This window comes from Elephantulus edwardii, unplaced genomic scaffold (genome assembly GCF_000299155.1).
Source record: "Elephantulus edwardii isolate Elephantulus edwardi_28Jun2011 unplaced genomic scaffold, EleEdw1.0 scaffold00065, whole genome shotgun sequence".
In the NCBI taxonomy this organism is placed as follows: domain Eukaryota; kingdom Metazoa; phylum Chordata; class Mammalia; order Macroscelidea; family Macroscelididae; genus Elephantulus; species Elephantulus edwardii.
The window spans coordinates 14755108-14771238 of record NW_006399815.1 but is presented as its reverse complement, the minus strand read 5'-3'; the positions used below and the strand labels follow the sequence as shown (position 1 = coordinate 14771238).

The following is a 16131-nucleotide window of genomic DNA, read 5'->3' as shown; positions in this document are numbered from 1 at the left end:
CACAGTGAAATAACTTTGAATAATTAAAAAAGTCAAATAAACTTTCTTCTGATATTCTTTGTTTTGAGCCAAGATCCATCTGACATCAGCAATGATAACCCTTGGCCGCGTGTCTTCTAAATACTGCTTGAACTTCCAGTAGTTCGCTATCTATGTGCCATTCTAGCCATTTTTAAATGATCTTCAGCAGAATTTTACTTACATGTGATATTAATGATATTGCTTGATAATTTCAGACTAGAAACAAATATGGATCTCTTCCAGCAAGTCAGCCACACAGTAGTCCTCCAAATTGCCTGGCATAGCCTGGTGAGCACATCCAGGGTTGCATCTGTTAGTTGAAAACTTGTCAGCTGGTATTCCATAGATTTCTGGGGCTTTAGTTTTTTTCCAATGTCTTCATTGCAGCATGAACTTCTTCCTTCCTTACTATTGGATAATGATCATGTGGTACTTTCTGAAATATTTCAGTGTCAACAAGTTCTTTTTGGCACTGTGTTTTTGTGTCCTCCACCTTCTTTTGATGATTCCTGGATCACTCAACATTTTTGCCCATAGCATGATGGTGTTTGCAGCCACATTCTTTGTGACAGTGAAAAATTTAAATCATAAAATGGGTGAAGTAGATCTATATATACTGATATGTAAAGGTCTCTAACACAGCAGCAGCAAATTTTGAAAGGAACTGATAAAAAATATATTATGATCTCAAGAAGCTCAAAGTCTTTGACATCCAACTGGAACCAGCTTATAGCTAACCCTTCGGTGAATTTACAAGCCTCTGAATTGAATAATAAGAGATTATTCATTTTACTCCTACAGAGCTGCTGGTAGATTCGAGTCACCAGAGAGTCACTGCCCTGGAAAACACAATTTCCAAAAGATCACACCTCCTGAACTACCTCCCATTTATACAGAAAAGGGAAGTGTGTATACCTGTGTGTAGATTCAGACAAAACTTTGGAAGGGTATTCAGAAAATCCCTGAAGTGGTTATTTTTACTAAATGCAGGAGGATTTTGGTATGATTTCTTCATAATATGTCACTTTTCACTGCAAACATATTTTCATACTTAATTAAAAATAAGCATATCTTGAAAACTTAAAGTAACATCATAGTAAACAATCCAGATTGTTCAAAAAGAGCATAGTTATTTAAAATGTAAATGTTCATTTTAAAAATGTAAATTAAAATTTGAAAGTCCTACTATGTTAGAAACTTGGTTTCTAAAGGCCATTGTATCAAGGCAGAAGAACTGAGAACAAGCTAATTAAAAATAATTAGCAAATGAATTAAAATAATTACTTATAGTCATGTTCTCAAGGTTAATTTGTCTGGATTTCTACTGTTGGAAAAGAAGTATAAACATATATATAATATAATTTCCTGAGGTTTAGTACAATGAATGTTGATGTGTTAATAATAGGCAAAAGGATAAAAAGAAATTACTCATTTTGTGCATAGAAAGCAAGGAAATAAAACACACAGCCTCCTCCAATGACAAAACTTCAGAGTCTCGGATTTCATCGGATTAGAAATAATTGAGCTGTGGCAGCATTGTCCAAAGAGAGTTGCATTGCTATCCACAAGGCAGTGAGTGCCTCTCTATCAGTTTAAATCTACCATCCATTCTACAAGAGAAAAAGAAGCAATCTTTTCCCATAAGGCTTACAGCCTTGGAACACCTGCTGGAACGTTAGCTATGAGTCAATTCAGACTCAATGCAGTGAGTGTGAATTTCAGTTTTGCGGCTAATTTAAAAGTCAGAACCACAAGAGCAATGGGTAAAGAAAACTTTCATTCAGTCTTTGGTTACTAGACAGTAAGCTGTGGAGGTATGTAATGGGTACCTGACAACATGTTCAAAGCATGTGAGATGAAGTTTCATCATCCTCGACACTAAGAATCACTCTGGGTTCACTTCCTCCAAAACAGATTTGTTTACTCTTTTGACAATCCATGAGATAGTTGATTCCTCCTCTGTCATTTTATAGTTCAACTTTCAGATGCTTAGGAAGCAACTGAAAATACCATTTCTTGACTCATGCACATTTTACTCTTTAAACTGAAAGCCTTATTCTTTAGCAAGGAGAGGTCCTTCATAGTATAGTTTCCCAACGCAACATATGATTTCTTCTAAGCTGCAACAATGGGTGTTGATTGTGAATCCCAGTGAAACAAAATTCTTGTAATTCCAATCTCTTCTGCAACTATCATGGTGAAGCAGATATTAGACCTTAAAAAATCTCAGTGGGGATGAAGAATAAAATATGTGGAAAAGATGATGCTCCTTACAGAGTGCAGAATTAGCTAGTCAAAAGCTTTTGTATGGCAAGTTAATCAATAAGAGCTTTCTTTCTTTTAGTCCTGTGCCATCATGCAATATGAATATGAGCTCTTGAAATATAATGAGACTAATCTGCGTGGATCATAACAAACTGTGGCTGACTCTGAGAAGAATGGGAATCCCAGAACATTTAATCGTGCTAATGCGAAACCTATACTTGGACCAAGAGACAGTCGTCAGAACAGAACAGGGCAACACTGCATGGTTCAAAATTGGGAAGGGTGTACGTCAGGGATGTGTCCTGTCTCCATACCTTTTCAACCTGTATGCAGAGCAGATTATCCGAGAGGCGGGGCTCTATGAGGAGAGGCGTGGCGTTAGGATTGGTGGACGATCTATCAACAATCTGCGTTATGCAGATGACACAACCTTGCTCACTGAAACTGAGGAGGACCTCATGCACTTACTGCAGAGGGTCAAGAACTGCAGCCTTCAATATGGACTGAGGTTCAATGTCAACAAGACAAAAATTCTCACCACTGGACCAATCGGTAGCATCAGGATGGATGGCGAAGAGATTGAGATTGTTCACAGCTTCAGTTTGCTTGGCTCCACGGTCAACGCTCTTGGCACCAGTAGCCAGGAAATCAAAAAACGTATTGCGATGGGAAAGTCTGCTGTAGGGACCTCTCCAAAGTACTCAATAGCAACAGTGTCTCTCTGGAGACTAAGGTGCGCCTGATACAGGCCATGGTTTTTGCAATCACTTGTTATGCATCAGAGAGTTGGACAATGACTAGGGAGGATAGAAGGAGAATTGACGCCTTTGAGCTGTGGTGCTGGAGAAGAGTATTGAATGTACCATGGACTGCCAAGAAAACAAACAGATTCATTGTAGAGAGGATTACACCAGGCTGCTCCTTGGAGGCAAGGATTCTGGGGCTTCGTCTGACATACTTTGGACATGTTGTAAGGAGAGACAGGTCTTTGGAGAGGGACATCACGCTGGGTAGAGTGGAAGGACAGCGCAGGAGGGGAAGACCCTCTATAAGATGGATTGATTCAGTGACTGGGGTAATTGGGATGGGTGTGTCAGAGGCAATGAAATTGGCACAGGATAGAGCACGGTTTAGGGCTGTTGTACATGGGGTCGCTATGAGTCGCAAACGACTCGTCGGCGCATAACGACAACAACAACAATCTAAAATGTGTTATAAAATACATATTTTAAAGATTTAGTGTGAAAAAATATCTCAGCAATATTTTCTATGCTCATGATACAGTGAAATAATAATATTTGACAGAAACCAGACAAGATGCAAGAAAAACAGTTGTAAGGATATTATACTTGCCAAATAAGAGAAGATAAAGTTTTATTAAGACAAAGGTGTTGGAGATAGAAATAGGAAAATAGTTTCAACTCATGGGAATTAAGGACTAAAATGAGAAAATTTGAGTTTCATGTTTGGATGTTTAGGAAGATAATTCCCTTAACTCAAAACTTTAAGTTTACAAGGGGCTGGGGACATACTAACTCAGTATAGGATATTGTGTTGAAGATGTCAGTGAGACCTGAAATATACATTATTAGTAGGGAGAAAGAAATAAGTCCAATTCTCAAAAAAAGCTTTGGATTAGCGAGGAAAAAAGAAAAATAAAACTTATGGCAACCCCATCTTTTACAAAGTAGAACAGCTTCATCGTTGGTTTATTCTTTTGTTTTGTTTTCTTTGTGTGTCATTTCAAGACAAGTAGCTTGAAAAGACCTTTCTCCCACAGAATGGGGGGGCTCAAACTGTTACTAGGTTAGCAGCCCACATAAATTGTTTAAACCATAAAGGTACCTGCAATTAAAGATTATGGTTGTTTGGGATCATTGAGTCAGTACTAACTCATAGCAACCTTCACAACAGAATGAAATACTGCCCAATCTTGTACCATCCTCAAAGTCTCCATTACAGGCTTTTACCAGTCACTGGCTTACGTCACCTCATTGAAGGTATTCTCCTTTTTTCTAACCCTCTGCTATATCAACATGGTGTCTTTTTCTAGGAATTGGCCTCTCTTGATCCAAAGTTGGTATCCTCTGCAAGAACTGGCCCCTCTCTTGATAATACATTCTAAGTATGTTAGATGAAGTCTTGCCGTCTTCAAAAGTAGCATTTTTTTTCCTTTATTTCAAGACAGATTTATTATTTTGGCTGTCCATGGGATGAGTGATAGGGCTAGTTACTAGTATATGTATGTATGTATGTATTGGTACCAGTGTTCAGAAAATAGTCACATTGCACTGGGAAAATCTGCCGTTTAGGGACTTCTCTAAAGTCTTGAGGAGTAATGATGTCACTTTGAGGACTAAGGTGGGTCTGATTCAGGATACAGTCTTTCTGGTCACTTGCTATGCATCTGAGAGCTGGACCGTAAATAAGGATGACAGAATAAGAATTGATGCTTTTAAGCTGTGGTGATGGAGAACACTGAACATCCCATGGACAACCAAAAGAACAAACAAATATGTCTTGGAGAGAATGCAGCCAGAGTGCTCTTTGGAGGCAAGAACGATGAGGCTTCATCGCACATACTTTGGGCATGTTTCTAGGAGGGGCTACTCCTTGGAGAGGGACATGATGGTAGAAAGCGTGAAGGAGAGGAAGACACTTGACCAGGTGGATTGATATAGTGACTGCCACCATGGGCTCTTGTGTGTCAGGAAGTGTGAGGATGGCACAGGATAGAACAAAGTTCAGATCTTTTGTTCATAGGGTGGCTATGAGGTGTACTCAGTTTGACAGCATCTAACAACAACAACAAAACAAAGTATTTTTAAAGTACAGAAAAAAATATCAGCAAATTAAGCCAAAGCACTCAGAAGAATTACAAAACAATTGGTAGATACTGTTTTAAAAACAATATAAGTAGATTTCAGTAAATCAGTAGTCACAAAGTTACAGAAAAATCCAATAGGAAAAATCCAAATTTATGCTCATTTCATGCATTGTTTTTTAGTTCAGCAGAGATGTACTGGCATTTTATACGCATATTCTTACTGAATCCTCAGAGAAAACTATAAATTATCCCATACATTACTCAGCCATTATATGAAAAAGAAAAAGAAAGACACAGGAAATCAACTTCTTCAAGATCAGAATAAAAAGGGAAGACTTCACTTGGTTATTCTCAAGCTGAAAGAACTGAAAAACAAATTCAATCCTCAAATTAGAGATGCAAAATCTTGAATGACCTAAGAAGCATCAAAATAACATAGAGGAATTACAGAGAATCATTTTATGGAAAAAACCTGGATGACACGAAATCTTTCAGGAAATACAATACAATCAAAAGCCAATGGTAATGAAGGAAGAATTTCAAGTGCACTGAAAGTATGGCAAAAAAGAAAGCACCAGGAATCTAAGGAATATCAACTTACAGGTTTCAACTAACAGATGAAGTCCTGGACTTATTTACTAGCTTATGTAAAAAAAAAAAAATTGGAGGACAGATGCAGGCCAACTGCCTGGTAGAGATCCACATTTATTCCCATTACTAAGAAAGATGATCCACCAGAATGTGGCAATTATCAAACAATGTAATTAATATCACATGCAAGCAAAACAGTGTTGAAGAGTATTTAAAAATGGCTAGGACAGTGCTGAGAGAACTATCAGAGGTTCAAGTTGGATTTAGAAGAGGGTATGGCACCAGGGAAATCATTGCTGATATCAGATGGATTCTGGCTGAAAGCAAAGACTACTACTAGAATACTTATTCATGCTTTGACTGTGTGGCTCATAACAAACTGTCTAACTTTGAGAAGAAAGGGAATCCCAGAATACTAAATTGTGCTCATACAAATCTATACCTAGAGCAAGAGGCTCTTGTGTGAACAGAGCAAAAAAACACTAAAAATTTAAAATTTTTTAAATTAAGAAAGGTTTGTATCAGGTTGTTTTTTCTCATATGCCTATTCAATCTATATGCAGAGCAAATTATTCATGAAGCTGGACCCTATAATGAAGAATTTGGCATCAGGATCAGAAGAAGTAATTACTAATAACCTATGTTATGCAGATTCAAAGCTTGCTTGCTGATAGTGACAGGGACTGGAAGGCCTTACTGTAGATCAAAGAATACAGCCTTCAATGTGGATTGCATCTTCATGTCAAGAAAAGGAAAAGTCTCACCACTGGACCAACAGACAACATCATGATAGACAGAGGAAAGATTGAATTTATCAACGATTTAACCTTGCTTAGATCCACAATCAACACCCTCTATATCAGCAGTCAGAAGATCACGAGACATATTATTAAGAGCAACGATGTCAGTTTCAGGACTTAAGTGTGCTTGATTCAAATCATATTCTTTTCAGTCACATGGTATGCATCTAAGAGAGGTACAATTAATAAGGATGACAGAAGATTAAGCTATGTCTTTGAGTTGTGGTGTTGGAGAAGAGTACTGAATAGTCCATGGACTTCCAAAAGAACAAACAGGCTATGTGTTGGAGAAAGTAAAGCTAGAGTGTTCCTTGGAGATAAAGATAATTAAGCTTTGTCTTGCATACATTGGACATGTTGCTAGGAGAGAATATTCCTTGCAGAGGGACATTACGCTTGGAAAAGTGGAGAGTTGATCAAAGACAGGAAGACTTTCAATCAGATAGATAGATTGACTCAGTGACTACAGCAACGCTCTAGTATGTCAGAGATTGTGAAGATGGCACAAGATAGGACAGGATTTAGATCTTTAGTTCATAGGGTCAGTGTGAGTCATACTCGAAGTGACAATAGCTAATAACATCTAGACAACATACATGTCAGTGGCAGAGACAGGTTTCAAACACAGGTCATCTACGACTGACAGTCTTAGTCACAACTCAGACTGTACACACACACACACACACACACACACACATCTCCCCCCATATTTGCCACCTCCCCTGTAATACTGAACAAGCTTTATTTTTTAAAAAAAGATTAACATTTAAGATGAAAGGAGAATAATTTTGTTTTTAAAATTTTTTGTTAAGCTGTCTTCAGATAAGTGAGAGGTTACCCAGGAGACAAGGTAAATAGAATTGAACCTTTTCTTCATTTTTACCATCAATCTTGTTGGTTTCTCAAAGGCTTTTAGAATAAAAAAATATCTCGTTCTGGGGAGAGGTGGGAAGCATATGGGCTACCATTCTAATCCCCTAAGTCATGCTGCGAATATCAGCTGTGAGCAGAAGGAACAAGGATGGGAAAGACTATCAGAGGGAAGGAAAAGAGAGAGAGGAACGTGGCTGTCACTTTCAGCCTTATGTAACGTTCTCTTCAACTCTGCTTCCTTCTTACTCTCGATATAATCTTTTCTGAACCCAACAATGAAGTATCTGTGTGCACACTTTGGGAAAACAACATGATGTACTCATTACAGGATGCCCTAAGCCACAAAATTTAGTGCAGGTATTACTGCTAACTAGGTCCAGAAATGTCCATCAGACACCAAATGATTTCTAGGTAAACTGGGCAATTTCTTTTTTTTTTTTTTATTATTAAATTTTATCAGTTTTAATGAACATTCACAGGGATTCTGGGCTTTCACTCCTTCATTGCCGTACCATTCTCTCCACCCTCCTCCCCAGTTTGTTCTTCTTTCCCGCCATCCGAATGTCCGTTTTAATTGTCCAATTGACTGGGCAATTTCTTAATACCAATGTTCCTTTCTATTGTTAAGCTTTGAGTTTACTATCACTCAGATCAGAAAAAACTTTGGAGGAATGTGGCATCAGGATTGGTGGAAGACTCGTCAACAATCTATGTTATGTACAAGATACAAATTTGCTTGCTGAAACTGAGAAGCACTAGCTGCAGAAAGTCAAGGACTGTAGTCCTCAATATAAATTGAAACTCAACATCAACAAAACAAAGATTCTCACAACTGGGGCAATTGGCAGCACCATGATAGAGATTGAAAAGAGACCGAGGTTGTTAACAATTAGAGCTTGCTTGGCTCTACAATCAACACTCTTGGCACCAGCAGTCAGGAAATCAAAAGATGAATGGTGCTTGGAAAATCTGCAGTCAGAGACCTCTAAAGAGTACTGAGAAGCAACGATGTCAATCTAGAGACTAGGGTGCACCTGATCCAGGCCATGATCTTCACAGTTATTGCTACACATCAGAGAGCTGGACAGTGACTAAGGATGACAAAATAATTGATACCTTTGAGTTGTGGTGCTGAAGAAGAGTCTTGAACATACCATGGACCATTAAAGAACAAATAGGTTTGTCTTAGAGAACATGAAACCAAGTTTCTCCTTGGAGGCTAGTATTTTGGAGTTCAGTCTGTTGGGCATTTGGCCAGGAGGGACAGGTCCTTGAAGAAGGACTTCATTCTTCTTGGAATGATGGACAGAGCAGGAGAGGAATACTCCAGATGAAATGGATTGATATAGTAACTGGGGCAATAGGGGTAGATGTGTTGGAGTCAGTTAGGCTCAGGAAGGGCAGGCATCAGAGCTGCTACATGGGGTCGATATGGGTCACAGGTGACTTGATGGAACATAACAATAACAACAAAGTTCAGATTCAATGATTATCTCATGACAAAAGTTACCATAGTTACTACTACTTAAATAACTCTCCTAAACAACCCCCCTTGTTCCACACAACTATCTACTTTTTCTCTCCCATCGGCTTTACATATATTGCTTAATTCTTTTATTAGACAGTCATTCATTGGAGATAGTAAACATCTTATTTTGAATGGTAAATATTTCTATGAGTTTTGGTATTTTACTGTTTCACCTTTGAGAGATGGGATCCTTTGAGTGGAAAAGAGCAATAAATTGGCAGTGGATGTTATGTACAGTTAGTGTCTGCTAGATACAGGATAAGAGACAGAAGTGGGGTGCTTGAAAAATATGTAGGAGAAATATGAGAAGGGTAGGAAAATCACATGATCAGCCAGTCTTTACTGTATAGATCTCCAGGAATTCTTCCCTATTCAGAAGTTATCCCAAAATACTGATATCCTCAAGTACCAATCAAATGAGCCTCACTGAAGAAAGAGATTGAGTGCTGACCACTTTTAGAGTAAATGCCAGTGGCTCAGGGTGTGATCAACCAGAAGTGACAGATCTGCAATGCTTGTCCAGCACTATCTGGAAGATATGGAAGAAAGGGAAAGAACAGGGCATAGAGAGGAAATCTAGGATCTTGAACTCTAGGTTATTTTTAAATGGTGGAATTTCATTTCAGAGATCTTCTGTCTAAATTATGCCAAGCCTCTCTTCAAATTGTTGAGTACCGCCACCTTGATAGTTATCTAGGGTTAAAGCCTTTTATTTAATACAATAATAATTAAGTTAGAAGCCTTTAGTTAAGATTAGAAACTTCTAACCATGAGAGTGATAAGCTAAAACGGAAATGTTTAATAAATTTGTTTATCACTCATCCTGTATCAAAAGCAAGATAATAAAAACAGGAGTATTGATTCCAGTACTGGACTCACCTCTGTGTACTGCTGGATAACATTTTCAGGCGTGGGGCCCATAAACATATAGAAGTCAAGTATTCCTCCAATGGTCCGGAATGTTATAGAAGGATTTGGGCTCAAAGTGACATCTGAGGGGAGATAAGCAAAGTATAGAATAAGCACAAGTATACTAAGTGGAGAGCTTCATCTCACATACTTCGGGCATATTGTTACAGAGGGGCTATTCCTTGGAAAGGGACTTTATGCTAGGAAATGTGGAGCGACAGAGAAAGAGGAAAATCCTCCACCAGATGGCTGCATCCTCAAATAGTGACTGCAGCAATGGGCTTCAGTGTGTCAGAGATTGTGAGGGTGGTACAGGATAGGACAGAGCTCAGATATGTCATTCATTGTGTCACTATGAGTTGTACTCGACTTGATGGCACTGAACAACAGCAATAACGACAGCCATTTATATGCTACCTAAGCTACCTAGGGACCTGGAAGAAGTGTAACCGTAATGTTCCTTAGGAGCAAGAAAGTTGAGACATCTCCATGTCATTAGGCTGGGCCAATCCCTGAAGATATATATCATGCTTGATAAATCAGAGGATCAGTGAAAAAGAGGAAGGCCCTTAAAAAAGATTATTAACATAGTAGGTGAAACAGTTTGCTGAAACTGAGGAGGACCAGAAATGCTTGCTGCAGAGGGTCAAGGACTGCAGCCTTCAGTAGGGATTGGTCTCAATGTCAAGAATACAGATTCTCACCACTGGACCAATTGGCAGCATCAGGATGGATGGTGAAAAGATTGAGATTGTTAACAAATTTAGTCTGCTTGGCTCCACGGTCAACACTCTTGGCACCAGTAGCCAGGAAATGAAAAAAATATTGTGATGGGAAAGTCTGCTGTAAGGGACCTCTACAGGGTACTGAAGAGCAATGGTGTCACTCTGGAGACTAAGGCGCATCTGATACAGGCCATGGTCTCTGCAATCACGTTATGTGTCAGAGAGTTGGACAATGACTAAGGAGGATAGAAGGAGAAGTGATGCCTTTGAGCTGTGGTGCTGCAGAAGAGTGTTGAGGGTACCATGGACTGCTGGGAAAACAAACAGATTCATCCTGGAGAGGGTTAAACCAGGCTGCTCCTTGGAGGCAAGGATTCTGGGGCTTCATCTGACATACTTTGGACAGGCTGTAAGGAGGGACAGGTCCTTGGAAAGGGACATCATGCTTGGAAGAGTGGAGGGACGGCGCAGGAGGGGAAGACCCTCTATGAAGTGGATTGATTCAGTGACTAGGGCAATCGGGATGGGTGTGTCAGAGGCAGTGCGGTTGGCACAGGATAGAGCAGGGTTTAGAGCTGTTTTACATAGGGTTGCTATGAGTCACAAAGGACTTGATGGCACATAACAACAACAAGAAGAAGGTGAAACAATGGGTTTAAGTACAGCAGACAATGTGAAGTTGATGACTGAAGCAGTCTTCTGTTCTGTTGTATATATGGTCTGTAGGGCTGCTAGCTAGGAATCAGAGCAGACTCAAAGATACTTAACAATATAACATAACAAGCAGGCTAATTAATTGTGTAGAATTATTCATAGCTGTTACAATAGCATTTAATTATCTTCCAGAATTTGCCAATTCTGCACATTTTTATATTTTCTTTATTAAAGTTTGCCAAACCAGTTATCCATTCTTTTTACACATAAATACACACACACACACACACACACACGCACACACACACATCTCTTTCTAAATTTGGGCATATCATCAGGCTGGGCCAATCCCTGAAGACATCATACTTGATAAATCAGAGGCTTTGAAGGCAGATGAGTAGCACTGACAACCTTGCTTTGCTGAGACAATATGACAGATTCAGTGACAATGCATTACAATGAAATGTTTACAATGAGATATATTTCTTACTCAAGTGGCTTCTGATTTCCCAAGTTACATATTTTTGCAGCTATGGTCAAAACCGCATATAGTAATATATCTCAGTTTGTTTATGTTTCACTGGAAAATTGTTCATGTGGAAACAAAGTACTAAATTGTAGACTTTTTTCCTTACCCAATTTTTTTAGATAGTAATTAATAAGCATTTTGAAGGCGATGAAGAAAAGAAAAATTAACATGTGAATGGTGCATTTGCTGCTTTATAATTTAGCCAGATAATCACCTTGGGCATTGGAATTCAGGAAGAGAACACCATGAGCATTGAAATCATGCTCTATGCACATATAAAAAGGATGAACTCCATAGAGATTGCCAAAAGCCTGCAAAAGAAAGAAATATTATGGTTTTGATGATTTATTATCATTGTGTGATCCCATCTCAGTGAGATCTAACATAAGTCAATGACATGCAAAAAACCCCTCAAAAACTCAACTATAATTTACAGTTATGAAAGCAAAAGCAAAGTGGTAAAAAAAATCATGACTGTATAAACATTTTTTAATTTGTGTATATGACTTATTAAATTTAAGTCAAAATTGTGAAAGCTAATACATTGCATCTTATCAAAAAGCCATTATTCTCACTCAGTCCTTCCCATCTCCCCTCAATAAACAGAGTTGTTTAATAAAGGATTGATTCTATATTCACACATTACCACTGGTGATTGATCTCGAGAAAACATTCCATATTTAACAAAATTCATGTTATGTTTAAAGGATGAATGTTCATGTTCTCCAAATCCATAGATTGTAGAGGATGGAATAATGGCCTTTATTCGAAGAAACTGGTTAGAAAAAACCAGGCCTCCAAAAGTGGTTTCCCATCTGTGCCAGACAGAGAAGCAGAAAGACAATGACTGTTAGTTCTTAAAAAGGAATTATTTTCTCCAGTTACTGCTAGATAAAAGGGCAAAAATCTGTTAGCTTGAAAGGTGGACAAGAAAAATAAAGACAGGGCATATGAAGATCTAAAACAAATACAAGAAATTCTTGTGTACTAAATATTTACTAAGTGTCCCTGTTTTGGGTACATTTGTTGTTGTTAATTGCTATCGATTTGAGCACAACTCATAGTGATCCTATGAACAAAAGGTCTGATGCCTTTCTATACCTACCATCATTTCTCAAAATCCGTAGTTTCCAGAGGCATGTTGTTGAGGAAGTGGATGCCACCCTGCTTCTAATGTATGTACATTGGCTATGGCATTTTGTTTCAGCCTCACAATAACCTCTGAAGAGGCATCATGCATTTACTACATAAATAAACCATGTTATATAATTATGAAAGATTCATAACTTGGACAAATCAAGAAGCTCATGTGGAACTTGTTCACAGACCAAGAAGACTGTTATAGTGTGTCATCGAATCAGAAACTTATAGCAGATATTGCAGTGAGTTTTCAGAGGTAGTAAATGACAGAGGAGGATTCTGCCCATCCTTCTCCCAAAGAGCGGTTGAGGGATTTGAATCATATTCCTTCCATATTACAGCACAGCTTCTTACCACTGAACTACCCGAGCTCTCTTAAGAGGGACTGTTGCTGTAGCAGTGTACCATTGAGTTGGAAGCAACCCACAGCTGATGCTCCAGCTTATTAATCAATGTATTGGGCAATTAACTGCATGGGAGGAGATTGCCTGTCTTTCTCCCATGGAGCGGCTGGTGGATTCGATCCTTACACCTTTGAGTTGGTGGCACAACTTCACAGGCCATAATTCTTGGTGATACAGAGGATCAGTGGAGAAAAGAGGAAGACTTTCAATAAGATGAATTGGTTCAGTGGTTACAACACTGGTTTCAAACATCTCAGAGGCTATGAGAATGGCACAAGCTCAAGAATTGTTTTGTTCTATTTTATACAGAAAGTCTACAAAGTAGATATAATACCATGCAACCTAGCAACAGCATGATTAGACAAAGTCTGTGAAATATTTTGTTAAACGAAATTAACAATACTTCTCCTTTACATGACAGTTTCACAAATTTTAGTGAGGAACAAGACACAGTGACTCTCCAAGGGTGACTCTTGCAAGAAATGGCATTAATTATAGAACAGAATTCAGGTCTTTTGTTCATAGGGTTGCTATGTATTCAACTTGACAACACTTAACCTCTCCTAAGTGAAATTAATGTTACTACATTTTGGAGGAATATTCTTCCATATTGTACATCACTCCTTGTCAATTTGCTGTACTGAGGTACTCTGGGTTTGCTGTGATGCTGAACCTGTGCCATTGGGTTTCAAATACCATAATGGTTTCCTAATGTGGACAGTATTTGGTGGAGCTCTCAGCTGTACAGCAGGTTTGGAAACAGGAGTGGCATCCACTTCTTAAACCACAAGGCTATGAAAACTCTCTGAACTTGGAGAAATTAATAGAAAGGCATTACATCTTTTGTTCATGGAGTTGCTATGAGTCATGCTCAACTCAAGGGCAATCATTAACAGCAACAACAACAACAATTGACTACAGAAATCTTTTGATCAGGGCACATTGTGGATGCCATGGTTAATTCATTTAAGGGGAGAGGAGAGAACTGAGGATGGTACAGTATGGACAACCACGGCAGTGGAAGGACGTCCATGCTCGTTTTGTATGCTTGCCCTCAACACATTCCTCTGCTGCTTTCCAAATCCCAGGCCTATCCCACAAGAAAGAAGGTGGTGTTATATTCTTTGCTGGAATGTCTTCAATGTTGGAGGTGATTGCTGCTAAGTAACCTTACCATCTTCAGAGTAATAAAAAATTTTTTTCTTTCTCTCTCATTTAAGGAACATTTCTTGAGTGCTTATAAAGTACATGCACTATCCTGGGAATTAGAAGAATGCAAAGAAGAGTAAGAGTAATTACAACAGTATGGGGAGCGACTTTACACATGGACCTGACAAGATGGACAGTATAGGAATCAGAATGATTGTGTTTGTGGAAGGAACCTTTGTAAAACTCAGTATCAGCAGTCAAAACAAGGCCAGGTGCCGACAATGGAAGGGATTATCAGTCGTGTACAAGTACAAATTGAGGCTAAAGAAAATGAAATAAAGCCCATTAGAATGAGAATATGATCCTGAATCTATCACATCTGAATTTAAAAATCATCTTAAGAACTGGTTTGGGGCCTTGGACACTAATGATCGACGACCAAATGAACTGTGGGATGACATCAAGAATATCATCCATGAAGAGGGCATAAGGTCACTACAAAGACAGAGGAGAAAGGGAAAAAAACCAGAATGTTTTTCAGAAAACACACTGAAAAATTGCACTGAAGAAGCCAAAGCAAAGGGAAAAGATGTTGAAGTGAAAGAGCTGAACTGAAGATTTCAAAGGACAGGTAGATAAAGCAAAGTATTATAAAAGAATATCCAGAGAACATTCCTCAAGTTGAAAGAATAGGAAAATATGTCAAGCCTAGAGTTGAAATATTTAGAGAATCTAAGGACGAAATCTTGAATGATCCAAAAAGAAAAGAAGCCAAAAGGACTACACAGAATCACTGTACCAAAAATAATTGGCCTACATTGAAATCAAAAAGGCCGAACTCATTCAGCATTTCTTTTTTTTTTTTAATTGGTTTTTTATGATCCCATTTATTTAAAAATAAAGATTACATATTTGTTTGTATATGAGTAAAAAGTTATGAATCCGACATAAGAAACTGTTAAGAGGTTATCTCTGGGCAACTGCAGGGAGGCCGGGATGAAGCAAGGAGAGGCCATTTTCACTTTATGGTTTTTAGTCCTATTGGTACTCAAGGTGCTTGATACTTTCTAGTAGTTATAGTGGGTCCTTCCCATTTGTTCTATTTTCTTAAAATTCTCTAGTACGCTATATGCTTAAAGATGACAAAATTGTATTTAAATGAGATGGTTGCTAGACATTTTTCTTTTTCAAACTCAATGAAAATCACACATAGCCACTCTTAGCTCATTAGTGTTTTGATGAGGTTCTTTTAGTTTACATATAAATTAATATATAGTACTATCTCTTCATAAATGTGCTTATAGGTGGAGATCACATTGTAGCTACAATGCTGTATCCTGCTTTTCTTCTCAGTAAAAGTATGTTAAAGTAAGATGCTGAATTAGGACAGGAGTCCTCACCTTACCAAGAACCACACTTAGGACTGCCTGGGATTTTGGGGGGAGTCCATCTTATCCACAGTAATATGTACATATACGTACCTAACTACATACAATGTCACAGTCATTTATTGATATTATTCTCATTCACTCGCAGATATTCCAAGAGCGGATTCATGAAGGTATTGTTAGTAAGACATAATAATGGGAGGAGGGTGGAAAGAGGTATTTAACTTACAGAAGAACTGACATAGACTGTTGGACTAGAACATCATTGTAAGCTGGACCACGTTCAGCATTTCTTAAGCTCAAGGAACTGAAGAACAAATTCAAACCT

At 38.3% G+C, this 16131-nt stretch overlaps 1 protein-coding gene across 1 annotated transcript in view; it reads right to left on the bottom strand.

Annotated features, from left to right (window-relative positions):
* The window catches only part of LOC102862421 (sucrase-isomaltase, intestinal-like), a 146647-nt gene that overhangs the window by 101376 nt on the left and 29140 nt on the right, over positions 1-16131 (bottom strand). The window contains exons 5-7 of the mRNA XM_006888238.1: positions 12372-12537; positions 11937-12033; positions 9785-9897 (exon numbers count right to left, since the gene is read on the bottom strand). Coding sequence (XP_006888300.1) covers positions 9785-9897; positions 11937-12033; positions 12372-12537 — 376 coding nt within the window. The remainder of the gene's footprint in view (positions 1-9784; positions 9898-11936; positions 12034-12371; positions 12538-16131) is intronic.